This window comes from Salvelinus alpinus, chromosome 24, assembly GCF_045679555.1.
Source record: "Salvelinus alpinus chromosome 24, SLU_Salpinus.1, whole genome shotgun sequence".
NCBI lineage: Eukaryota > Metazoa > Chordata > Actinopteri > Salmoniformes > Salmonidae > Salvelinus > Salvelinus alpinus.
This window is the reverse complement of record NC_092109.1, coordinates 17,841,858-17,868,652: the sequence shown is the minus strand read 5'-3', so window position 1 is coordinate 17,868,652 and position 26,795 is coordinate 17,841,858. Positions and strand designations below refer to the sequence as shown.

The window sequence follows — 26,795 nt, the reverse complement described above, 5'->3', positions numbered from 1 at the left end:
TATAAAACCAAAGCCCCTACCCCTAGACACTTGTGGAGATCTGAGAGAATTGGACAGGTGTAAGCAATACCACCAAAATTCCATCAAGCCTATCAGAGGGTAAGGTGGAGCTCTCACCATGTCACCACCCATCAATCTGTCTCAGATCTCCACAAGTGTCTAGACTGGGAAGTGGGGACTAGGGGTTGTTTCTCAACAGGCCATGGGTATTATGGTAGCTCAGTCAGTCAGCCTGGCACTGTCAAACATGTTTAATACTGTAGCTGTCAAATACTTGCTTCCTCTGTCCTTGGGAGAATCTCAATTGAATTTCCTTGATTCGTTGCTTCCTCTCTCCTCGTCTCCTTCTCAAAATTCATTGGATGAGAAGGTCAGAGGTCGCTCCCCTCTGACATTCTACAGGACAAAGGAATGAAGGAAAGACAGACTCACTCACTCACACTGCTTGAAGAGTTTACTAATTTTAATGATTTTGTTATTATTATTATTGTCAACGTTTTTGTTGACAGAACCCATTGTATTATATTATTGCATTAAATTATTATATCAACTATATAAAAATATAGAAATGCTGTTGAGTTATTCTGGAATGTTTAGCATGGCTATAAATTATAGATTAGTTGACTAAAGCACAAACAGACCTGGCTACTAGGCATGACAAAGAAACAAGCAGTATACATGTTTCATGTGACATTTTGAATGACAACGATGTTTGAGTTATGGTCTCATTGTGCCTATCTAGACTCTTTTTCCTGTAACTACAGATGTGAAGCTGCAAGAAAATCATATTTAAATATACGTACAGTATATCAAACCATTTTGAAATGTTTACCCTGATGTTACACATTGGCCACTTTATTTATAGAAAGACCCAAATACAACAGTAAACTACTATCTGCAAAAATAGTACATGAATTATAGTATATACTACAGTTTTCTTTTACAACAGTATTTATAAATACTACAGTATACGACAGTAAAAGCCACGTTTTGGCTCTGAATCCAAACATCAAGACACTACAGATCAGAGCCACTGTATAAACCAGACAAAAACTATTATTTCTATACAAAAAGTTTATTCACATTATAAAATGGCCTATACATACTATCATTCATAGAATAATCTATAGCGCAACATCTATACACTACAAATCTACAACAGTACTTTGAGCAATATTCATGCTGTACTCTTTCTGCCAAGATATACAAAATAAATAGATGCAAACGATTTACAGTAGACATCCAATCTTCAGATCTAAATAAAAATGATTCAAAAGAAAGTTTCATACAAAACAGAATTTTGACCATTGTTTATATATTTGATTTACATTCAATGACAAATGGCTTTTATAAGTAACATTGCAAAGCCCTTCTGATGGAAAATGTACGTTGGAGACCGGTTTCCTTTTTATGGAAGACTGCAAAAGAAGCATTGCACAGTGAAATAAATATAATGACATTCTGAGGAAGATGTCTGAAGGCAAAGTTTAGGCGAAGCCGTCTACCAACATACTGAATCTCTTATGTCATCAGCTTGGCACATCTGTTAGGGCTCGCCTATAGACCTATAAAGGTTCTCCTTTTCTACAAAGGGAGCTGGCTTGAATAACATAATAGCAAAATAACATCATTATCCTTTCAATAGCTTTTTCTACAGCGAATCATATTCAAAAGTAAAGTGACTGATCAGCTTAAGATAAAACAAAGATCCTTTCCTAAATGGCAGTAATAAGTTGGAAAACATGTAAGGTGTTGGGTAGGGTTGGTGTGTTCCCCTTGCTGCTGCCTGCAGGCCCTATCAGGCACTCAGCTGGACACCAGGCAGCAGAACCCAGAGAAGCGCCTCTTCCTCTGCCTGACCAGCGGGTATGGAGTGAGATTCAGCAGACTGCTGTCATCTAGACAGAACACAGACAGCGAAACCTGAGTACAGTGCAGTGCAGTGCCTTCAATCTCGTGTATTTTTTATGATTTAATCCACTCATTGTCACACCCTGATCTGTTTCACCGGCCTTGTGGTTGTCTCCACCTCTCACCAGGTGTCTCCCATTTTCCCCATTATCCGCTACGTATTTATACCTGCATTTTCTGTTTGTCTGTTGCCAGTTCGTCTCGTCTTGTTAGGTCGTACCAGCATGTTTCCCATTTTTTCCTGTTCTCAAGTTTTTGTTTTCTAGTCTTCCCGGTTCTGACGTTTCTGCCTGTCCTGACCCTGAGCCTGCCTGCCGTCCTGTACCTGCCTGACTCGGACCTGCTTTACGAACCACTGCCTGCCCTCGACCTGGCTTTTGCCTGTCCCTTTTGTTATAATAAATATTCGGAGAATCGTACTATCCGCCTCCTGTGTCTGCATCTGGGTCTTATCCTGAGTCGTGATACTCATACCGTACAAATGCCACTTACCTTGGTTTTTCAGTGGTAACGGCATGGTCTCCCTGAGTTTGCTTAGTAGGTTTCTCATCTCTCGCATGTCCCTAGGGAGACAGGGTGAATCATGGTTAAATCCATTTAGGGGAGAGTTAGGTATGTTGAGCTAATGGGGTAAGTTGAGCCAATGTGGTAAGTTGAGCCACCCTTGTTTGTAGGAAACAATACACAAAATGTATTATTTGACCAAATATTTAGGAAGAGGTCATCATTTCATGGAGACTGTTTGATGCTTAATGTAAAAATGGCTCAACTTACCCCAGTCTCCCCTACCACCTCTAAATGGTCACAGGGGAAGCACACACAAACTGAAACACATGAACTTCTACTGTAACCAGCCTGGTGTCAACTGACATACATCATTCTGTGATGCTTTTGAAAAAACAAGTATAAGTCAATACATTGCATTCAATGCAAATAGTTACAGTGTTTTCAGAAAGTATTCACACCCCTTTACTTTTCCCACATTTGTTGTTACAGCCTGTGTTTAACATGGATTCAAATGAGATGTTTTTTCCACTGATCTACACACAATACCCCATAATGTCAAAATGAAATTTAGTTTGTAGAACATTTTTTAAATTTATAACAAACTAAAAGCTGACATTTCTTTAGTCAATAAGTATTCAACTCCTTTGTTATGGCAAGCCTAAATACGTTCAGGAGTAAAAATGTGCTTAACAAATCGCATAATAGGTTACATGGACTCATTCCGTGTTCAATAATAGTAGTTAACATGATTTTTGAATGATTACCCCATACTGTACCCCACACATACAGATAATTGTAAGGTCCCGCAATCGAGTAGTGAATTTTAAGCAAAGATTTAACCACAAAGACCAGGGAGGTTCTTCAACACCTCGCAAAGAAGGGCACCGATTGGTGAAAAGAAGAAAAAAAAAACTTACACTGAATATCCCTTTGAGCATGGTGAAGTTATTAAATAAGGCTTTGGATGGTGTATCAATACACCCAGTCAGTGCAAAGATAGAGGCGTCCTTCCTTTCTCAGTTGCCGGAGGGGAAGGAAACTGCTCAGGGAGTTAAAGAGTTTAAAGAGTTGTGGAGTTAAAGAGTTTTCTCATGGTTGTGATATGAGAAAACTGAGGATGGATTACTCCACAATACTAACTTAAATGACAGTGTGTAAAGAAGGAAGCCTTTAGATGGGTGAGAAAAACAATCTATTTAATCAAGGACTCAGGCCATGAGAAACCTGGGGGAAGCGACGGGGGAAGCGACGGGGAGACTAGTCAGGATCGAGGGAAAGATGAACAGAGCAAAGTACAGAGAGCTCCTTGATGAAAACCTGCTCCAGAGCGCTCAGGACCGCAGATTTGGGCAAAGCTTCACCTTCCAACAAGACATTGACCCTAAGCATACAGTACAGCCAAGACAACGCAGGAGGGGCTTCGGGACAAGTCTCTGAATGTCCTTGAGTGGCCCAGCCAGAGCCCTGACTTGAACCCGATTGAATATCTCTGGAGAGACCTGAAAATAGATGTGCAGCGACGCTCCCCATCCAACCTGACAGAGCATGGCAGGATCTGCAGAGAAGAATGTGAGAAACTCCAAGGGCACAGTCGGCTCGGGGTCGGCTCGGGGATTCGAATCAGCAACCATTCGGTTACTGGCACAACACTCTTAACTGCCAAGCTACCTGCTGATAAACATTATTAAAGTCACCAGTGTTCAATGACTCTATAGGCCAGTAGTCTCTAAGGTTCAGGGTAGAGTACCTGGTGGTAGCCGGCTAGAACAGTGACTAAGGTTCAGGGCAGGGTACTGGGCGGAGGCCGGCTAGTGGTGACTGTTGAACAGTCTGATGGCCTGGAGATAGAAGCTGTTTTTCAGTCTCTCACTCCCATCTTTGATGCGCCTGTACCGTCTCTGCCTTCTAGATGGTAGCGGGGTGAACAGGCCGTGGCTCAGGTGGCTGAGGTCCTTGATGATATTCAAAATCAAATCAAATTGTATTTGTCACATGCGCAGAATACAAAATGTGTAGACCTTACAGTGAAACTCATACTTACAAGCCCTTAATCAACAATGTTGTTTTAAGAACAAAATGTGTTAAGAAAGTATTTACTAAAATAAACTGATGAAAAAATCAAATACCAAAATAAATACAAAAAAAATAAATAAGAAAAATTTAAAAATAACAAGTAATTAAGGGGCAACAATAAAATAACAGTAGCGAGGCTATATACAGAGTCAATGTGCGGGGGCACAGGTTAGTCAAGGTAATTGAGGTAATCTGTACATGTAGGTAGAGGGGGTGGACAATGCAAATAGTCCAGGTAGACATTTGATTAGCTGTTCAGGAGTCTTGCTGCTTGGGGGTAGAAGCTGTTAAGAAGCCTTTTGGACCTAGACTTGGCGCTCCGGTACCGTTTGCTGTGTGGTAGCAGAGACAACAGTCTATGACTAGGCAGGAAGCTTAGCCCCAGTGATGTACTGGGCCGTACGCATTTGCGGTGCGGTTGGAGGCCTTGCGGTTGGAGGCCGAGCAGTTGCTATACCAGACGGTGATGCAACAAGTCAGGATGCTCTCTATGGTGCAGCTGTAGACCTTTTTGAGGATCTGTGAAGAACCATGCCAAATCTTTTCAGTCTCCTGAGGGGGAATAGTTGTTGTTGTGCCCTCTTCACAGCTGTCTGGTGTGTTTGGACCATGATAGTTTGTTGGTGATGTGGACACCAAGGGACTTTAAGTTCTCAACCTGCTCCACTACAGCCCCGTCGATGAGAATGGGGGTGTACTCAGTCCTCCTTTTCCTGTAGTCCACAATCATCTCCTTAGTCTTGATCACATTGAGGGAGAGGTTGTTGTCCTGGCACCACACTGCCAGGTCTCTGACCTCCTCCCTATAGGCTGTCTCATCATTGTCGGTGATCAGGCCTACCACTGTTGTGTCATCGGCAAACTTAATGATGGTGTTGGAGTCGTGCTTGGCCGTGCAGTCATGGGTGAACAGGGAGTACAGGAGGGGACTGAGCACGCACCCCTGGGGGCCTATGTGTTGAGGATCAGCATGGCAGATGTGTTGTTACCTACCCTTACCAACTGGGGGCGGCCCGTCAGGAAATCCAGGATCCAGTTGCAGAGGGAGGTGTTTAGTCCCAGGGTCCTTAGCTTAGTGATGAGCTTTGAGGGTACTATGGTGTTGAATGCTGAGCTGTAGTCGATGAACAGCATTCTTACATAGGTATTTCTCTGGTCCAGGTGGGATAGGGCAGTGTGCAGTGTAATGGCGTCATCCGTGGATCTGTTGGGGCGATAAGTGAATTGCAGTGGGTCTAAGATGTCGGTTAAGTGCTAAGTGGCGATAGTAATTTAGTTCCGTTACCTTTGCTTTCTTGGGTACAGGAACAATGGTGGACATCTTGAAGCAAGTGGCTACAACAGACTGAGATATGGAGAGATTGAATATATCCGTAAACACGACAGCCAGCTGGTCTGCATATACTCTGAGGACACGGCTTGGGATACCGTCTGAGCAGGAGAACGAGACCACACAGTCCTTGTGAGCGTTGGGGCCCCGTGTCTGCTGCTTGATGTTGTTTTCCTCGAAGCGGGTGAAGGTGTTTAGCTCGTCCGGGAGCGAGGCGTCTGTCTGCGACACGGCTGGCTTTCCCTTTATAATCCGTGATTGTCTGGAGGCCATGCCATATACATCTCGTGGCCTGAACCGTTGAATTGTGACTCCACTTTGTCCCTGTACTCTCGTTTTGGCTATTTGATGACCTTACGAAGGTCGTAGCTGGTCTGTTTATACACGTAGCTGGTCTGTTCTGGGTCCAACCTTTTGGAGGGTCCAACCTAAAACATAATCCTAACTTCATGTTCACATTCCAGCTAAACCCTAACTCCCACCTCAACCCTAACCATAATCCTGTGGCTAGAGTTGAGCAAAGATGTAGAGACAAAGCAAGGATTAAGGTTAGGATTATGGCTAAGGTTGAGCCGGGATGTGGACATGAAGCTAGGATTAGGGTGAGGGTTAGGTTTAGGGTTGAGATTAGAGTCTGCCTGCCTGCGTCTATCTGTGTCTGAGTCTTTCACCAATTTCCCCATTGCAGCTTTATCACCAACTGTTTTTTTCACATTGAATGCATTATGCATCAATACCGCACATCTTTTTGCAAAAGCATCACAGACTAAAGCTCATCAATGACATCATGTTGACTATGATGTCCAATCTGTTGATAATCCTCTTTATGTATGGCCTATACTCATGTGACCTGGGCATTCTCACTATGAGAGACCATGAGTGTATTAGCATTTTGCATTATACTGTACCTCTCTATGTTTTCAATATCGGTGCACACCAGCCAGGACTCATGTTGGTAGTCTACAGGTGAGGAGGAGTGCTCCTCCAGAATGGGCACATCAGAGCTCTCATCCATCTTGTAGTCCAACCTGGGCTCTGGGTATGAATCTTTTCCTTTGAGAGGGATTTACATGTGATCAACATATAACACTGGGTAACCTGTGAATAGCTTGTGAATGTCTGAACTGCATGTCTAAATGTTCCAATGCTTTGTCTGAGATATAAGAAAACTATGGAATTTGGCTTTGATGTCTTCATGTGTGCCATACTACAGTAGCTACATCATATTTCATTGTGAGAAGATACACTGCACTTTATCTTGGAATGACACTGAACATTTTACTCTGGACTACCCTGCCCTCTGCTGGTTGAGATTGGTATAGCACCTTTCCTGTGGAGCTGCAGCACTCCCAGTAGACACATGGACTTGAGCATCTCCGTGATGAACATCTCCAGGCAGCACTGCAGCTGAATGAAGAGCCGGCAGATCTCTGGGTGGATCTCCCCATCCTCTGGCCTAAAGCACATATACACAGTTGGAAAATGGACAGTCTCAAATCTGATCACTGGCTCCTATCCTTGGCCCTTCTTGAATCCCCCTGGCTTTAAAGCAGGGGCCGGAAATAGGTGGCTGACGGCCAAAACCAGCCCGCGAGTGAATTATTTTGTATATATATACACACACACACACACAACCAGTCAATAGTTTGGACACACATACTTATTCAAGGGTTTTTCATATTATTACTATTTTCTACATTGTAGAATAATAGTGAAGACATAAAAACTATAAAATAAGACATATGGTATCATGTAGTAACCAAATAAGTGTTAAACAAATCAAAATATATTTTATATTCTTCAAAGTAGCCTCCCGTTGCCTTGATGACAGTTTTGCACACTCTTGGCATTCTCTCAACCAGCTTCATGAGGAATGCTTTTGCAACAGTCTTGACGGAGTTCTCACATATGCTGAGCACTTGTTGGCTGCTTTTCCTTCACTCTGCGGTCCAACTCATCCCAAACCATCTCAATTAGGTTGAGGTTGGGTGATTGTGGACGCCAGGTCATCTGATGCATTACTCCATTACTCTCCTTGGTCAAATAGCCCTTACACAGCCTGGTGGTGTGTTTTGGGTCATTGTCCTGTTGAAAAACAAATTATAATCCCTCTAAGCGCAAACCAAACAGGATGGCTTATCGCTGCAAAATGTTGTGGTAGCCATGCTGGTTAAGTGTGCCTTCAACAGCAATGCACCCCCACACCATTACACCTCCTCCTCCAAACTTCACGGTGGGAACCATACATGAGGAGATCATCTGTTCACCTACTCTGCGTCTCACAAAGACACAGCGGTTGGAACCAAAAATCTCAAATTTAGACTCATCAGGCCAAAGGACAGATTTCCACCGGTCTAATGTCCATTGCTCTTGTTTCTTGGCCCAAGCAACTCTCTTCTTATTGGTGTCCTTCAGAAGTGGTTTCTTTGCAGCAATTCGACCATGAAGGCCTGATTCACACAGTCTCCTCTGAACAGTTGATGTTGAGATGTGTATGTTAGTAGAATGCATTTATTTGGGCTGCAATCTGAAGTGCAGTTAACTCTAATGAACTTATCCTCTGCAGCAGAGGTTACTCTGGGTCTTCCTTTCCTGTGGCGGTCCTCATGAGAGCCAGTTTCATCATAGCACTTTTCATAGCACGGTTTTGGTTACTGCACTCAAAGATATTAACATTTTCCATACTGACTGACCTTTATGATGGACTTTCGTTTATCTTTGCTCATTTGAGCTGTTCTTGACATAATATGCACTTGGTCATTTTTAACAAATAGGTCTATCTTCTGTATACCACCCCTAACTTGTCACAACACAACTGATTAGTTCAAATGCATTAAGAATGAAAGAAATTCATGGGGTCACTTAGAAATGTCCTTGTTACTGAAATATATATATATATATATTTTTCCCATTAAAATAACATCAAATTGATCAGAAATACAGTTTAGACATTGTTAATGTTGTAAATGACTATTGTAGCTGGAAACGGCGGATTTTTTAATGGAATATCTACATAGGCATACAAAGGCCCATTATCAGCAACCTTCACTCCTGTGTTCCAATGGCACGTTGTGTTAGCTAATCCAAGTTTATCATTTTAAAAGGCTAATTGATCATTAGAAAACCCCTTTGCAATTATGTTAGCACAGCTGAAAACTGTTGTTCTGATTAAAGAAGCAATAAAACTGGCCTTCTTTAGACTAGATTAGTATCTGGAGCATCAGCATTTGTGGGTTCGATTACAGGCTCAAAATGGCCAGAAACAAAGAACTTTCTTCCGAAACTTGTCAGTCTATTCTTGTTCTGCGAAATGAAGGCTATTCCATGTGAGAAATTGCCAAGAAACTGAAGATCTGGTACAGCGCTGGGTACTACTCCCTTCAAAGAACAGCGCAAACTGGCTCTAACCAGAACAGAAAGAGGAGTGGGATGCCCCGGTGCACAACTGAGCAAGAAGACACGTACATTAGTGTCTAGTTTGAGAAACCGACGCCTCACAAGTCCTCAACTGGCAGCTTCATTAAATAGTACCCCCAAAACACCAGTCTCAACGTCAACAGTGAAGAGGCGACTCCGGGATGCTGGCCTTCTACAACAATAAAAAGAAAAGATTAAGATGGGCAAAAGAACACAGATACTGGACAGAGGTACTCTGCCTTGAAGGCCAGCATCCCGGAGTCGCATCTTCACTGTAATCGAACCCACAAATGTTGATGCTCCAGATACTCAACTAGTCTAAAGAAGGCCAGTTTTATTGCTTCTTTAATCAGCACAACCATTTTCAGCTGTGCTAACATAATTGCAAAAGGTTTTCTAATGATCAATTAGCCTTTTAAAATGATAAACTTGAATTAGCTAACACAACGTGCCATTGGATCACAGGAGTGATGGTTGCTGATAATGGACCTGTACGCCTACGTAGAGATTCCATTAAAAATCAGTAATTTCCAGCTACAATAGTCATTTACAACATTAACAATGTCTACACTGTATTTCTGATCAAGTTGATGTTATTTTAATGGACCAAAAAAATTTGCTTTTCTTTCAAAAACAAGTGACCCCAAACTTTTGAACGGTAGCGTATACATATACAGTACCAGTCAAACATTTGGAGACACCTACTCATTCAAGGGTTTTTCTTATTTATTTTTTACTATTATCTACATTGTAGAATAACAGTGAAGACCTCAAAACTAAGAAATAACACAAATAGAATCATGTAGTGACTAAAAAAGTGTTAAACACATTTTCAGGCTACCTATGAGAAAGTCACACTGTAGCTTTTCTTGATAAAGCAAAGACAGTTGGTTACTATGGTATGAAAGTCCCGCCTGCTTCTTGGATCAAGTATCACGCTGTTTTTGAACGGCCTTCAAAAGATTCATGAAAAGGCGGTCATTTAAGTCGGGAAGTCGAAAGAATGTGCTGCTGCACACTCACTATGGAGTGCTCATGTTTTTAATCTCTAAATGGTTAAACTAGTGAGAAATACATGTGATTGTTGAGTTTTCTTCATTTACTATCACCCTAAATAGATTTATTTTGCCATATCTAATTCATGTATATGACGCTACTTTCCATGATGCATTTGTATTTGTTTCTACATTACACAAACTGACGTTTTGACCACATCGAATTGGGGGGGAATTACACATCCTATTAACCTGAGATTGGTGATGTTAGTATAAAAGTTTATAGTCAACATGATGACACAAAATCAATTGCTTAAACCAGATGAATATCTTTGGTTTTGTACAGTTAACTTTGTCAAACGCGCTGGGGCTCGCAGGACTTAGAACACAGCTAGCATTTTCTTCCTCATTTGGGGCGGTCTCTCTATTAAAGTCGCTTGCCATACACCAATACACTGATCTGAGAGTCAAACTATGACTTAAATAGCAGCCAACCGTTGTCACTGTTGATATCCTATGGCAGGTCATGATTCGTTGAAGTTAACCAACAGAAAAAGTAGTTTGTCCCCTTTTCCGTGATGGCAGGCAGCCTCGTGAAATCAACATCTGCCATTCCAAAATACAGTGGGGCAAAAAAGTATTTAGTCAGCCACCAATTGTGCAAGTTCTCCCACTTAAAAAGATGAGAGAGGCCTGTAATTTTCATCATAGGTACACTTCAACTATGACAGACAAAATGAGAATTTGTTTTCCAGAAAATCACATTGTAGGATTTTTTATGAATTTATTTGCAAATTATGGTGGAAAATAAGTATTTGGTCACCTACAAACAAGCAAGATTTCTGGCTCTCACAGACCTGTAACTTCTTCTTTAAGAGGCTCTTCTGTCCTCCACTCGTTACCTGTATTAATGGCACCTGTTTGAACTTGTTATCAGTTTAAAAGACACCTGTCCACAACCTCAAACAGCACACTCCAAACTCCACTATGGCCAAGACCAAAGAGCTGTCAAAGGACACCAGAAACAAAATTGTAGACCTGCACCAGGCTGGGAAGACTGAATCTGCAATAGGTAAGCAGCTTGGTTTGAAGAAATCAACTGTGGGAGCAATTATTAGGAAATGGAAGACATACAAGACCATTGATAATCTCCCTCGATCTGGGGCTCCACGCAAGATCTCACCCCGTGGGGTCAAAATAATCACAAGAACAGTGAGCAAAAATCCCAGAACCACACGGGGGGACCTAGTGAATGACCTGCAGAGAGCTGGGACCAAAGTAACAAAGCCTACCATCAGTAACACACTACGCCGCCAGGGACTCAAATCCTGCAGTGCCAGACGTGTCCCCCTGCTTAAGCCAGTACATGTCCAGGCCCGTCTGAAGTTTGCTAGAGAGCATTTGGATGATCCAGAAGAAGATTGGGAGAATGTCATATGGTCAGATGAAACCAAAATAGAACTTTTTGGTAAAAACTCAACTCGCCGTGTTAGGAGGACAAAAAATGCTGAGTTGCATCCAAAGAACACCATACCTACTGTGAAGCATGGGGGTGGAAACATCATGCTTTGGGGCTGTTTTTCTGCAAAGGGACCAGGACGACTGATCCGTGTAAAGGAAAGAATGAATGGGGCCACGTATCGTGAGCTTTTGAGTGAAAACCTCCTTCCATCAGCAAGGGCATTGAAGATGAAACGTGGCTGGGTCTTTCAGCATGACAATGATCCCAAACACACCGCCCAGGCAACGAAGGAGTGGCTTCGTAAGAAGCATTTCAAGGTCCTGGAGTGGCCTAGCCAGTCTCCAGATCTCAACCCCATAGAAAATCTTTGGAGGGAGTTAAAAGTCCGTGTTGCCCAGCAACAGCCCCAAAACATCACTGCTCTAGAGGAGATCTGCATGGAGGAATGGGCCAAAATACCAGCAACAGTGTGTGAAAACCTTGTGAAGACTTACAGAAAACGTTTGACCTCTGTCATTGCCAACAAAGGGTATATAACAAAGTATTGAGATAAACTTTTGTTATTGACCAAATACTTATTTTCCACCATAACAATTGGTGGCTGACTAAATACTTTTTTGCCCCACTGTATATACTGAACAAAAATACTAACGCAACATGAAACAATTTCAACGCCTTTACTGAGTTACAGTTCACATAAAGAAATCAGTCAATTGAAATAAATTCATTAGGCACTAATCTATGGATTTCACATGACTGGGCAGGGGTGCTGCCATGGGTGCACCCACCGTTGAGCTGGCCCAGCTAATCAGAATGAATTTGTTACAGACATAAATACTCCTCGGCTGTCCGGGTGGCTGGTCTCAGACGATCCTGTAGGTGAAGAAGTCAGATGTGGAAGTCCTGGGCTGGCGTGAGGCCGGTTGGACGTACCACAAATGCACAGCATAAGCAATCCAGGGTTTATATACATCATTGGATATAAGCCTTATACATTTCATCTAACCAACCATGTATAGGTTATTCCAAGTTTCTGTGTGGCCTTTGAATTGTGTTATTTTAAACAGAGCTACACCCCAAAAAGTTTGCCCCATTCTATTGATTTCAGTGTTGCATTACACTTACCCTGTCAGCGACCCACTTAAATCAAAATGCAATACTTCAAAATGTAGCTAGCTGTCTTCTACAAATTGTCCTCTAAACAGTGATGCACACATTATTCCCAGATTCTGAGTGTTTTTTGACAGGACGTGCAACCTCATCTTCCTCCTCTTGAGTAATTGATTTCAACGTGATAATTTACAAAACAGTGTGTTTCTCTTTCTGTATTGGTGCAGTGGAGTGTACTCATGGATGCCAAGGAAAGCCAGGTTTCCCCAAAAAATGGACTAAGAAAAAAAGCATGCAATTTAAAAAAAATGTAATCTCTCTTTAATCTCTCTGTGTTTCAGAAATGTCCTTCAATTCGCAAAAGGCTGAATGTATCTCACCGGAGAAAGCATCCGAGCGAACGAAACTGCGCCCCGCTTTCTCTATCTGATGCTGTCTGGTCAGAAAGAATTTGACAATGTTGCCACTGGTAGCACTGAATGCAAGGGAAGCCATCAAGCATTTGGCCTCCCTTGAGGCCTAGTGGTTAGAGCATCGGGCCGAATCCCTGAGCTGACAAGGTAAAAATATGTCGTTCTGCCCCTGAACAAGGAAGTTAACCCACTGTTCCCCGGTAGAGACTGTCAATGTAAATAATAACTTGTTCTTAACTGACTCGCCTGGTTAAATTCTAATGAATATATATATTAACCAATCAATGTTGAGCTAAACTGAGTGAGCTCAGCTGTGAACGGTCCTGGTGCACCAAAAAAAAAAAGTAGCAATGGAAGCCAGTTTGGATTTGGCTTCAGACCAATCACAAGCCAAACATCAATATTGACAGAAAGAAACTTGAAATGTTGCATCTCGATGTCACTGTCCACCGGTGGCTAGCTAGATAGCTAAAGTCGTTCCTTTCCTAAATTAACCATGGATAGGTCTACACGGACAAATTCTGGCCTGGTTTTGATCTGCTCTGTCGGAAAGATATCAGTTTGTCTCTGTGGATGGTTTGTCCTCTGACAAATCAACTGTAAATTTCGGTGTTCCTAAAGGCTCCGTTTTAGGACCACTTGTTTTCACTATATATTTTACCTCTTGGTGATGTCATTCGGAAACATAATGTTAACTTTCACTGCTATGCGGATGACACACAGGTGTACATTTCGATGAAACATGGTGACGCCCCAAAATTGCCCTCCCTGGAAGCCTGTGTTTCAGACATAAGGAAGTGGATGGCTGAAAATGTTCTACTTTTAAACTCAGACAAAACAGAGATGCTTGTTCTAGGTCCCAAGAAACAAAGAGATCTTCTGTTGAATCTGACAATTAATCTTAATGGCTGTACAGTCGTCTCACATAAAACTGTGAAGGACCTCAGCATTACTCTGGACCCTGATCTCACTTTTGACGAACATATCAAGACTGTTTCAAGGACAGCTTTTTTCCCATCTACGTAACATTGCAAAAATCAGAAACTTTCTGTCCAAAAATTATGCAGAATAATGTATCCATGCTTTTGTCACTTCTAGGTTAGACGACTGCAAAGCTCTACTTTCCGGCTACCCTGATAAAGCACTAAATAAACTTCAGTTAGTGCTAAACACGGCTGCTAGAATCTTGACTACAACCAAAAAATTTGATCATATTACTCCAGTGCTAGCCTCTCTACACTGGCTTCCTGTGAAGGCAAGGGCTGATTTCAAGGTTTTACTGCTAACCTACAAAGCATTACATGGGCTTGCTCCTACCCATCTTTCTGATTTGATCCTGCCGTACATACCTACACGTACGCTACGGTCACAAGACGCAGGCCTCCTTACTGTCCCTAGAATTTCGAAGCAAACAGCTGGAGGCAGGGCTTTCTCCTATAGAGCTCCATTTTTATGGAATGGTCTGTCTACCCATGTGAGAGACGCAGACTCGGTCTCAACTTTTAAGTCTTTACTGAAGACTCATCTCTTCAGTGTGTCATATGATTGAGTGTAGTCTGGCCCAGGAGTGTGAAGGTGAACGGAAAGGCTCTGGAGCAACGAACCGCCCTTGCTGTCTCTGCCTGGCCGGTTCCCCTCTCTCCACTGGGATTCTCTGCCTCTAACCCTATTACAGGGGCTGAGTCACCTGCTTACTGGTGCTCTTTCATGCCATCCCTGGGAGGGGTGCGTCACTTGAGTGGGTTGAGTCACTGACGTGATCTTCCTGTCTGGGTTGGCGCCCCCCCCTTGGGTTGTGCCGTGGCGGAGATCTTTGTGTGCTATACTCGGCCTTGTCTCAGGATGGTAAGTTGGTGGTTGAAGATATCCCTCTAGTGGTGTGGGGGCTGTGCTTTGACAAAGTGGGTGGGGTTATATCCTTCCTGTTTGGCCCTGTCCGGAGGTATCATCGGATGGGGCCACAGTGTCTCCTGACCCCTCCTATCTCAGCCTCCAGTATTTATGCTGCAGTAGTTTGTGTCGGGGGGCTAGGGTCAGTCTGTTATATCTGGAGTACTTCTCCTGTCTTATCCGGTGTCCTGTGTGAATTTAAGTATGCTCTCTCTAATTCTCTCTCTCTTTCTTTCTTTCTTTCTCTCTCTCTGTCTTTCTCTCTCACAGGACCATGCCTCAGGACTACCTGGCCTGATGACTCCTTGCTGTTAGCCTTCTACATCTAGCTATATGTTGAACTTCCATCCTCTCAGGCCAGGGGCGCAATGCATGAATTTATGGTTGGATCAGAATCGCCGTTATAATCATTGGCCAGTCCGGAGAATTTAGTTAAACCACAAGTTCAAATCCCTATCTATATTAATACATTTTTTTATCAAATGTATTTATAAAGCCTTTCTTACATCAGCTGATATCTCAAAGTGCTGTACAGAAACCCAGCCTAAAACCCCAAACAGCAAGCAGTGCAGGTGTAGAAGCACGGTGGCTAGGAAAAACTCCCTAGTTAGGCTAGCGAGCAAGTTTTAAAGCCAGGTAGTGTAGGACAACAAAAAATAAAAGTGTGTACTGTATGACAGAGTCATAGACTGTTTTAGCAACATGAAAGATGAGGATGGCATTGGCATTTCTCTACAAGTAGGGTGAGTCAACATGTTTTTTCTACTTTACCTAAGGATGAAAAACAAGCTTTGCTTGATTTACAATCCGATACGTCAGTCCTTACCCGCCCTGCTGATAAGGGTGGGTCGGTTGTACTCATGGATAGGACAGTTTATGTAAATGAGTGTCATAGACAACTGCTTGACAACCCATTACAAAAAACTCAGAAGTGACCCCTCTTCCCAATTTCAGAACACTATCTTTACTGTCCTAGATGGGTATTTAAGTTCTGGTCAGATAACCAAAAAAGTAACTATTTGGCTATTCAACACCCTAAAATTGCCACTTTCTATACTTTGCCAAAATTACACTTAAATGTTAGCAAAACCTCCAGGGCGTCCTATTGTAGCGGGCATTGATGCAGTAACAGCCCCTTTATCGACTATTTTATTAGACCGCTCGTATTACAGCTCCCCTCCTTTGTAAAGGACACCAGCAGTATGATCTCTATTATTGAATCTCTTGATCCTCTCCATGAGAATACTTCGATAGTTACTTTTGATGTTGAGTCATTATACACTAATATTCCACACGAGGGCGGTATTGAGGCCATATCACATTTTCTTCTGCAATGTGACCCTAATGAACTACCTTCCAGTCCATGCATTATAACATTGGCTGAAATAGTACTCACACACAACTATTTCATGTTTCTAAAGTATTTCTTTATTTCAGACGAAGGGTACTGCTATGGGATCCCTTATGGATCCTAACTATGCTAATTTGTATGTGGGTTACATGGAGAAACAGTCAATTCTCAATCCTCTCAAAAATGTTTTCTTGCCTAACATCATTATTTGTAAACGGTACATTGATGATATTTTTGTTCTATGGAGGGGTGATGCAAAACAGCTCCAGGCATTCCATGCTTTTCTTAACTCTTGTTCCGAGCACCTGAGATTTACTATGCAATCTGACACCTCAAATCATTTCCCTTAATCTTCAGATTTTTTGTGTGGATAATGTTCTATACACAGATCTTTACAGGAAACCTACTGATTGTAACAGTTTGTTGGGGGCTGATAGCTGTCACCCTCTTCCCTTGCCCTACAGCCAATTCTGTCGAATCAAAAGAATTTGCAAAAAATGGCTGAGACGCAAAGAAAATTCAAGGAGAGGGGGTAAAAAAACGGTCAGATTAATACTGCCATTGAGAAAATCCCGAACAAATCGAGACATGATCTCTTTCAAGGACAGTCTCGCAAAAAGAAGCATTATTGTGTTCTTACTGCCCACTATTCAAAGTTCTCTGAACAAATTAAGGGAATCGTTCACAAACATTGGCACGTTCAAAGAACCGATGACAGTATCGGTAATGTATTTTCGGACCCTCCCATGGTCGTATTCTAGCGGGGCAGGAATCTCAGATCAATTGGTCAACTCTTAATTACCACCCCAAAATACCGCTGCCCAACGTCTAGTTGCACCTTTACCGGATGGGAACTAGAAGTGTAATGGCTGTGCTCAATGCAATGACACTTACAAATGTAGATCCTTCAAACACCCCCTAACAGGGGAACAGATAACAATCAAAGGTATCACGTGCTCCACTAAGGCAGATATTTATCTTATAAACTTGTCCTTGTGGTAAAAATGATGTGGGTAATACGAAGCGCGAATTAAAAGTATGAATGTCAGAGAATTGTAGGTGCAAAAACTCGACGTACCTAGTTGCGGCCCACTTTTTGGAAGCGAACCACTCTATTTTGTCCCTAAGTTACATCGGCATCGAACACATCACCCTCCCTAGGACAGGGGGTGACCTTAACAATTTATTCTTAAAACGAGAGGCTGCCTGGATCTTTCATTTAAAGACCCTTGCCCCGTTCGGTCTCAATGTAGACTGATCTGAAGCCATTCTTGTGATTACTGTGATTTTGCTATTCATTGTAAATGTTTGTAGGCCCATGTAGTCAAATTGTATCTATGATCGTATGCTATCCATTCATGTTTTTTTATATGTTCTATTTATATCTGTAAATTAACCAATGATATCAAGCCACACCCGGCCATGATTACGGACACCTGTGCGTCCCCTTTGAAACTATATAAACGAGTGACCCGAAGTGTTTGTCATTATACCCTGATAAAGACAGCTTGTCTGTCGAAACGTTGGTTATTAGGTAATTAAATTATTGCATCTGAGCTCCTAGAGTGTGCGGCTCTCCTTTTCTTTTTTAATAGTCTGACATTTTCAGAAACATTACATTGCTTGACGATGCTGTAGGTTATGTAACTGTCTGTTATATGCAATATGTTTTGTGCACTTCACCAGAGAGATGCTGCTCTCCGGTTTTGTAATGAAACGAATGTGTGGTTTAATTAATTCTGCCACTGTGTATTCTTATTGTCTCGGCCTCAGGCTTATATATATCATGGTGTCAAGGCATATGAACTAACAGGTTCTAGAACAAACAACACAATTATCACATCACATAGGTTGTAATATGACTACTTTTTCTGAATTTGCTTCCCGGGTGATTTTACCTACGCACTACTACTGTTTTGGTGACCCCCCTATCAAAATGCAACATTCCAAAATGTAGCTGACTGTGTTCTGCAGGTTGTCCTCTAACCAGTGATGTAAACATGTCTCCAGTTTCCATGTGGTTTTTGAGTTAGTTTCAACAGCGCATTCCTAACCCCCCTAATCAATGAGAAATGTATTAAGACTTGTCAGAACAACAGGGTTTTTGGTACATGTGTATTTATAAGATGCTCGTTTAAAAAATACAGGTCATATTATTACTATTGTTGCACATGTAGGCTATTTGTAGATAGAATGTACTATGTTTAGGTTTTCAATATATCATCAACTGTTTCTGCATATTGGTTATTGATTTGGACACTGTAAAACGTTGTTTTGGCATGGAGGTATTTATCAATAGGTCTTGTCAACAGGAAGCGACAGCATAATTTTCCATAAAACGCAATCGAAAAAGGCATCAGAAGCAATGGTATATATTCATGAATGCCAAGAGAAGTCAGGCCCCCCCCCCAAAAAAAATGGCAAGAAATACAATTATTATAACAATAATTTATCTTTCGTCTCTCTGTGTTTCATACATGTCCTTCAATTCGCAAGAGGCTGAATGTGTCTCACCAGAGAAAGCATCCGAGCAAGAAAAACAGCTCACCTCTGTCTCTCTATGTCTAGGTCATCTATCTGACGCTGTCTGGTCCAAACGAGTAACACATTTTTGCCGCCCGCAGCATTGAATGGAACGCAAGGGAAGCCAGTGAGCATTTAGCCTCCCTTGATATAAAAAGTATAAAAAAATTGCCAATCAGCATTGAGCTAAATTGAGCGAGCTCAACTGTGAATGGTCCTGGCGCACCAAAAAAAGTGTCAAGGGAAGCCAGCTTGGATTTTGACATCACTCCTATCAAATCGCTTTGAGAGCCTATGTCATTGACAGAAACAACTTTAATTGTTGCATCTCATTGTGTTGTTGTCCTCTGGCTCCGGTGGCTAGCTAGCTAAAATTGTCCCTTTCCTAAATTAGCCATGGATGGAGATTTGGACTTGTGGTTTTTCTTAATTCTCAGTATTGGCCAATGATTATAATGGTGATTCTAATCCAACCATTAGCCTAATTCATACATTGTTGTAACCCTGGCCTGAGAGGATGGAAGTTCAATATGTAGCTAGATGTAGAAGGCTAATATTAACTAGCTTACTTTGCCAATGAATGGAAGTTAGGCTAGCGAGCAAGAAATTTCACCAGGTAGCCTAGGACAACAACAAAAAAGCGTGTACTGTATAACAGAGTGATAGACCGTTTTGTCAACATCAAAGAGAGTAGGATGGCATTGGGTTAGTAGGATGAGTCAACATAATTTGCACGAGCACACCTCACACACACACAGAAATTAGAACCATGGACAGCCACATCACATTGAGCTTACATTGATGGGACTAAATAGTTTTTGGTATCTTTTAGTTGTCACTGTATTAGACTAAGCAGAGGTGATTTGATGATGTTGAAATGTTTAAGTTGAAATGACTTGCGGTAACTCTGTGGTTCTAAATCAATAGTTTAGTGATTCAAAAATATCGGAAACATGAATTTGCTTGACCATGCTGTAGGTCATGTAACAGAGGTTGCCATCCGGTTTTGTGGTAAAACAAAGGTGTGTGTGAATTTATCCTGGCACTGTGTATTCTTAATGTCTCGGCCTCTTATATATCTCGGTCGCAATGCATATGAATTAACAGGTTACAGAGCAAACAACGCAATTATCACAACACATACAGGTTGTACTATGGCTTTTTTGGGGGCTTCCTCAGTGATTTTACACACGCACCGCTACTGATCAGAAGTAAATTAATCCACGAATACAATCATTTTACATAGATCTTAAATTAGATTTCTCATATATCATCAAAATGAATAAACCATAGTACGATTTTTTTATTTCCTGATTAAGTAGCCTACAATGCCATTGGAAAATAATGTTGAAAGTAAAATTTATATTCCTATACATGGAAATGTCAACATTAATTTCCAATGGTGTTGTACTTAATCGGGTAATTAACTGTTGAACTGTGGCTGATTTTTATGATATACCAGAAATCACCCCCAAAATATTTTTCCTTATCGAAAACCTTCAAAGGCATTGGGTAAAAGTAAATTAATACACTAATACGAATATATAATTTTACATAATATCTTAAATGACGCGTTATAATGGATTTGATTATATAATAGGGGTATTGAAGGCCATTCAAAATTGTGGGAGATGATCCAGGAAGTAGGCGGGACTTTCATACCATGTAGCAAGCTGTTATCTCGAATAGCGCGCCTTAAAATGACATTCTCTAGCACCATGGACAGTTCCAGTGACAATTGAAGAAGTCAACATATAATGTTAATGAAACTGTATCCGTATATCGTAGATTCCTTACCCAGATCCAGATATCACGGTGAGGTTCTGATGGGCAGCTTGGGCCATGGTACATCCTTTGGTCCTGGTGCGGTGCAGCACCGCCCGTAAAGAGGGACAATCGGCCGAAATCTCCCCAATAGTGATGACCTGTTCTCGGTACAGCGCCACGAGAGTGTTGAAATCTTGGACTGTCTGAGAAGCAACATGGACAAATAACCTCTTTCAGCAAGTCAACGCATAGCACCATACATTTTCAAGGGAGATTGGAGCGACAAGATTATTGCATACGCAAGTGGACACGCAGTAGATCAATGTTATGACTGCCACCCGACCCGTATAGGCCACATAGCCAATTGCACCTCACTAATCATAATATAGCCTACACTTGAATAATAACAATATTGCGCTACATAATATAGCCTATTACTATAGACTATATATAGGCTTCCTAATTGAGGCACATTGGTGTAATATTACACCAGCTCTCCTTGTGGCATGCCCTTGAGTGCAACAGACATTATTTTGTTTATCACACCTTAAAGCGCTAAGACAACAAGGACAGTATTATATAGATCGCTCTATGGTACCTGGACTCACATTTACGACTTAGTTGGCAGAAAAATGTAGCTTGGTAAGAAATTTGTCTCTGCGCATTTTAATTTGTCTTTGTGGTTTAATAGAACACGTGATGGTTACAATGTGTCTGCTGTTATACTAGTATGGCAGCGATGACTCCATAGCTATTACCACTACCGAGGGAACGACAGATCATAACTTACCATCTTACATTCGCCTACGGCCCGCTGGGCTTTCCGCGTGCTCTCCGTGCTCTCCCGGCGTTCCGGGTCCCTCTGCAGTGGTTTGCTGAGCTGAAAAATGTTCGCTGCGGATCTGGGGCGGTTCTTGCGCCCGTTCGGAGCAGAACACATGCATACACAGCCACTGATAAAACCCAGCGGACAGCCTATCTATAATATCCCCCGAGGTCGCAGCCGAGGTGGAGGCTCTTGTCGATGTTCCTGCAGGGTCTAAAATGTTCAGCCTGCAGGATGAGTGCGAGTAGCGGATGGCTTCTCGCAGCTCCCTCTCTGCAGCTCTCCCCTCAGCGGCTAGGCGAGTCACCTTCACCCTGCAGAAGGCCAACTGTGGCTGAATGTGGTCTTCCGTTGTGCTTTCACGTGAGAGGCGAATACACTCGGAGCCTGCCATTCGTCACTGCTCCGTCATTCGAGGCATCGACGACTCCAAAACATGCGAGTCTGTAACATGAAAGCGCGAGTAGACGTAAATACCTCAAAATATTACTCGTATCTGGCAGGAGTAAGAGCACACTCAAAGACCAGCAGTAATATGCTCAAAGTAGATCTCATGAGTTTACATGCACATCGAAGCCTCCCCGACTGATGTCTGAGATCGATATGCCTACATGTGGATGATTATAAACATATAGGCCTAGGCTACTGTACAAGCAAACCAAAATATTATTGTCACCACAAATGCAAACCAATGCAAACTGTAAACTTGACAGGTAACTTGCCAGAGATTTGGCAATTTGTTATGTAAAATGTATATAATATGTCTGGTAATACACTGAATGACACAATATTACAATGAGTTCCTGGAACACACAAAATTGCAAAAATACTAAAACACTTAAAATATGCCTATTATGTCTCGGTGCAAAGCTATTTCCCAACCAGATTTTTTTTAAACAATCATCATTTTTGTTCTTTCATATTCACTTCTATCACACGTATATCCCTCATAAAACAATTGTGGATTTGACAGTGAAAAGATTGATGGTGAAACATGCTCAACTGTCACAAAATATGAAATAAGCCTATCTACACAACTGCTTCATGTGAGAACTTTTTAAATATGACCTTCAGAAATGCACCCCAAAAATAATAGAAACACATTTCAGGCGTGCTCTTGATTCCAGTAACATATGGAGGTGACAGGTGAGTTACCTGACAGTAGGCACTAATAAGCACAATGCAGAATACTACATCACCCAGAAAGTACCCAATTGTCATACTTGGGTAAAAGTAAAGATACCGTAATAGAAAATGACTCAAGTAAAAGTCACTCAGTAAAACACTAATATATTTAAGTATCAAAAGTAAATGAAAAAGTATGAATAATTTCAAATGACTTATATTATGCAAACCAGACGGCACAATTTTTCTTGTTTTTAACATTTACGGATAGCCAGGGGCACACTCCAACACTCAGACATGATTTACAAATTAAGCATTTGTGTTTATTCAGTCCGCCAGATCAGAGGCAGTAGGGATGACCAGAGTTGTTCTCTTGATAAGAATGTGTATTGGACCATTTTCTATCCTGCTAAGCACTCAAAATGTAACAAGTTCTTTTGTGTGTCAGGGAAAATGTACGGAGTAAAAAGTACATTATTTTCTTTAGGAATGTATTTAATTTTTTTATTTTAAAATTGAACCTTTATTTAACTAGGCAAGTCAGTTAAGAAGAAATTCTTATTTACAATGACGGCCTACCCCGGCCAAGCCCGGACGACGCTGGGCCAATTGTGCGCGCCCTATGGGCCTCCCAATCACGGCCGGATGTGATGCAGCCTGGATTCGAACCAGGGACTGCAGTGACGCCTCTTACACTGAGATGCAGTGCCTTAGACCACTGTGCCACTCGGGAGCCAAAATGAAGAATGTAGTGAAGTAAAAGTTGTCAAAAATAATAATAGTAAAATACAGATACCTCAAAAAACTACTCAAGTAGTACTTTAAAGTATTGTTACTTAAATACTTTACACCACTGACTGCAAGCAATACACAATATACCTCACCCCAATATATGCTGAAATGTTTTTGGCAGTTGGTAAGAGGCCATTTTGCACAGTTAGCTTTTTGTGCTTCCGTGATTGGTGACCTTTGGGAAGAAAGTCTTAGCTGACTGGTTAAGCTCTGAAAGCAAAAGGCAATTAAACAAATGTTGTTAAAACTCTCATCAAAGAGCATCTATACCATTTACAAGTATGGATAAAACAGCTAGTCATTATCAATAAGGAAACCATTGGGAGGAGTATGCACCATAAATTCACACTGTAGCTCACTTTTCTGGAGAAGTGTGTGTGAGATGAGGGTGCAGCATAAGGGACATGTGGTGTTGGCAGGCCTGTTCTTGTCCAGCGTGTGAAGGCAGGGCTTACAGAAGATGTGGCCACGGGGGTTGCAGCTATAGGGGCTTAAGTAGACATCTAGGTACTCTTATATGTTGTCACTGATCATTTGGACAAATAATGATTTCGCAGGTGCTCGCATCGTTTGAATTTTGGAAGGGGAGGGGACATTAACATCTCTTTGTTCCCTTTGCACATGATGTTCACATATGATATGAGAGTACTCCAATCAGTCTGTCGAGTGTCATTGTGAGAGAACACTCAGAGGCAATAGAGAGTATTTCGTTTTGGGCAGAACTGAGGGCTTTTTGACATGCACTAGTCCTCCCAATTAAAATACCCATATCACAGAGACAGACTGCAAAACATGAAGAGAGTGGTTTGTGGAAGGGCTTGAGTTTAACAGCAATCAACCAAAACGAATTGAACTCCTCTTGGAACAAGAATAGCGACTTTATCAAAACACAAAAATCAACCGCTAGTACAGACTTAACGTTGCTTAACATGTTTTTCATTGGGATGTGCAGTGCAAGTGTGTGTATCGCGCACCATAGCAGGGCATATTTATACTACAGATTATAAATGAGCACCAAATATAGTGCAAGCCCTGCACCAATAAAGCAGTGAGACAAGCCTCAGAAGAAACCCTTCACGGCCACCGGCTGAAGAGCCTTACAGCAGCCACGTATGGTGACTTGAACCTGGGTACCTCCACAAGAGAAGGCGTTGCTCTTTTCTACGGGTCAGTCAGACTAGAACCAGAGTAGTACCTGTAGACCACACTGCACAGAAGTGTAAGTGTCTCTCAATGAAATACACTGTAGCTCCTGTGTGGCTCAGTTGGTAGAGCATGGTGCTTGCAACGTCAGGGTTGTGGGTTTGATTCCCACAGGGGACCAGTATGAAAAAAATTAGAAAATAAAAGTATGAAAATGTATGCACTCTACTGTAATTCGCTCTGGATAAGCGTGTCTGCTAAATGACTAAAAGGTTATGTAAATGTAGGTCCACATTGGCCACTGTTACATGCTTAGCTGATGGGCGACCACATTATCAAAGACGAAGGTGTAACTTTGCCCCTTTCCAGACACGGTCAAAGCAAGGTCGGGAAATGTGTGCTTGTTGTAAATAGTGTAAAAAAAAAAGGACACTGTGGTCTTGTAGTCAGCTCAACAAAATGGTCAAAAATAATCTCGCAAAATAATAAACAAACTAACCTGTATGAATGTATGATTTCCCATTACACACATAACTCCATTATTCTGTCTTTAGCATTAAACATTTATGGCAATTTAGCTAGTTAGCTTGCACTTGCTAGCTAATTTGTCCAATTTAGCTAGCTTGCTGTTGCTAGCTAATTTGTCCTGGGATATAAACATTGAGTTGTTATTTTACCTGAAATGCATAAGGTCCTCTACTCCGCCAAATAATCCACACATAAAACGGTCAACCGAATCGTTTCTAGTCATCTCTCTTCCTTACAGGCCTTTTCTTCTGTTGAATTTATATTGCGATTGGCAACTTTCATAAATGAGGTCCATTACCGCCACTGACCTCGTTCGTCTTTCAGTCACCCACGTGGGTATAACCAATGAGATGGCACGTGGGTACCTGTTTCTAAAAACCAATAAGGAGATGGGAGAGGCAGGACTTGCAGCGCGATCTGCGTCAGAAATCTATTTTAGCCTTTGGCAAAGCAGATGCTCGTTGGCGCACGCAAGCATTGTTGGTGCAATAATTGAATAACATAGATTTCTACATTTATTTTGCAACACTCGCGCAGCGACCCGAGCGGTGTAGTCAGCCTGTTACAGTTGAAGTCGGAAGTTAACATACACTAAGGTTGGAGTCATTAAAACTCGTTTTTCAACCACTCCACAATTTTCTTGTTAACAAACTATAGTTTTGGCAAGTCGGTTAGGACATCTACTTTGTGCATGACACAAGTAATTTTTCCAACAACTGTTTACAGACAGATTATTTCACTTTAATTCCCTGTATCACAATTCCAGTGGGCCAGAAGTTTACATACACGATGTTGACTGTGCCTTTAAAACAGCTTGGAAAATTCCAGGAAATTATGTCATGGCTTTAGAAGCTTCTGATAGGCTAATTGACATAATTTGAGTCAATTGGAGGTATACCTGTGGATGTATTTTAAGGCCTACCTTCAAATTCAGTGCCTCTTTGCTTGGGAAAATCAAAAGAAATCAGCAAAGACCTCAGAATTTTCTTTTAGACCTCCACAGGTCTGGTTCATCCTTGGGAGCAATTTCCAAACGCCTGAAGGTACCGCGATCATCTGTACAAACAATAGTAAGCAACTATAAACACCATGGGACCACAGAGCTGTCATACGACTCAAGAAGGAGACGTGTTCTGTGTCCTAGAGATGAACGTATTGTGGTGCGAAATGTGCAAATCAATATCAGAACAACAGCAAAGGACCTTGTGAAGATGCTGGAGGAAACAGGTACAAAAGTATCTGTAAAACGAGTCCTATATCGACATTACCTGAAAGGCTGCTCAGCAAGGAAGAAGCCACTGCTCCAAAACCACCTTAAAAAAGACAAGACTACAGTTTGCAGCTGCACATGGGGACAAAGATCATACTTTTTGGAGAAATGCCCTCTGGTCTGATGAAACAAAAATAGAACTGTTTGGCTATAATGAACATCGTTATGTATGGAGGAAAAGGGGGGAGTCCCAACCATGAAGCACGGGGGTGGCAGCATCATGTTGTGGGGGTGCTTTGCTGCAGGAGGGACTGGTGCACTTCACAAAATAGATGGCTTCATGAGGAAGGAAAATTAGGTGGATATATTGAAGCAACATCTCAAGACATCAGTCAGGAAGTTAAAGCTTGGTCACAAATGGG

At 41.8% G+C, this 26,795-nt stretch overlaps 1 protein-coding gene across 1 annotated transcript; it reads right to left on the bottom strand.

The window, feature by feature from the left end:
* Window positions 1-817: 817 nt before the first annotated feature.
* On the bottom strand, window positions 818-22,184 carry LOC139551772 (regulator of G-protein signaling 7-binding protein B-like). The gene is made up of 6 exons (XM_071363107.1): window positions 21,540-22,184; window positions 20,780-20,952; window positions 7,147-7,277; window positions 6,730-6,874; window positions 2,404-2,474; window positions 818-1,898 (listed from the first exon to the last, which is right to left on the bottom strand). The coding sequence occupies exons 1-6, from the start codon at window positions 21,687-21,689 to the stop codon at window positions 1,807-1,809; spliced, it is 762 nt and encodes a 253-aa protein (XP_071219208.1). The 5' UTR covers window positions 21,690-22,184; the 3' UTR covers window positions 818-1,806.
* Window positions 22,185-26,795: the final 4,611 nt, after the last annotated feature.

What these genes read in the sequence shown, in the direction of transcription:
- LOC139551772 (XM_071363107.1), bottom strand. Translation starts at nt 21,689, where the DNA reads ATGTGTTCTGCTCCGAACGGGCGCAAGAACCGCCCCAGATCCGCAGCG. An exon ending in GATATTGAAAACATAGAGAG is followed by an intron (nt 2,475 to 6,729) that starts GTACAGTATAAT and finishes CTGTCTCCCTAG; the next exon opens with GGACATGCGAGAGATGAGAA. An exon ending in GTTACCACTGAAAAACCAAG is followed by an intron (nt 1,899 to 2,403) that starts GTAAGTGGCATT and finishes TGTTCTGTCTAG; the next exon opens with ATGACAGCAGTCTGCTGAAT.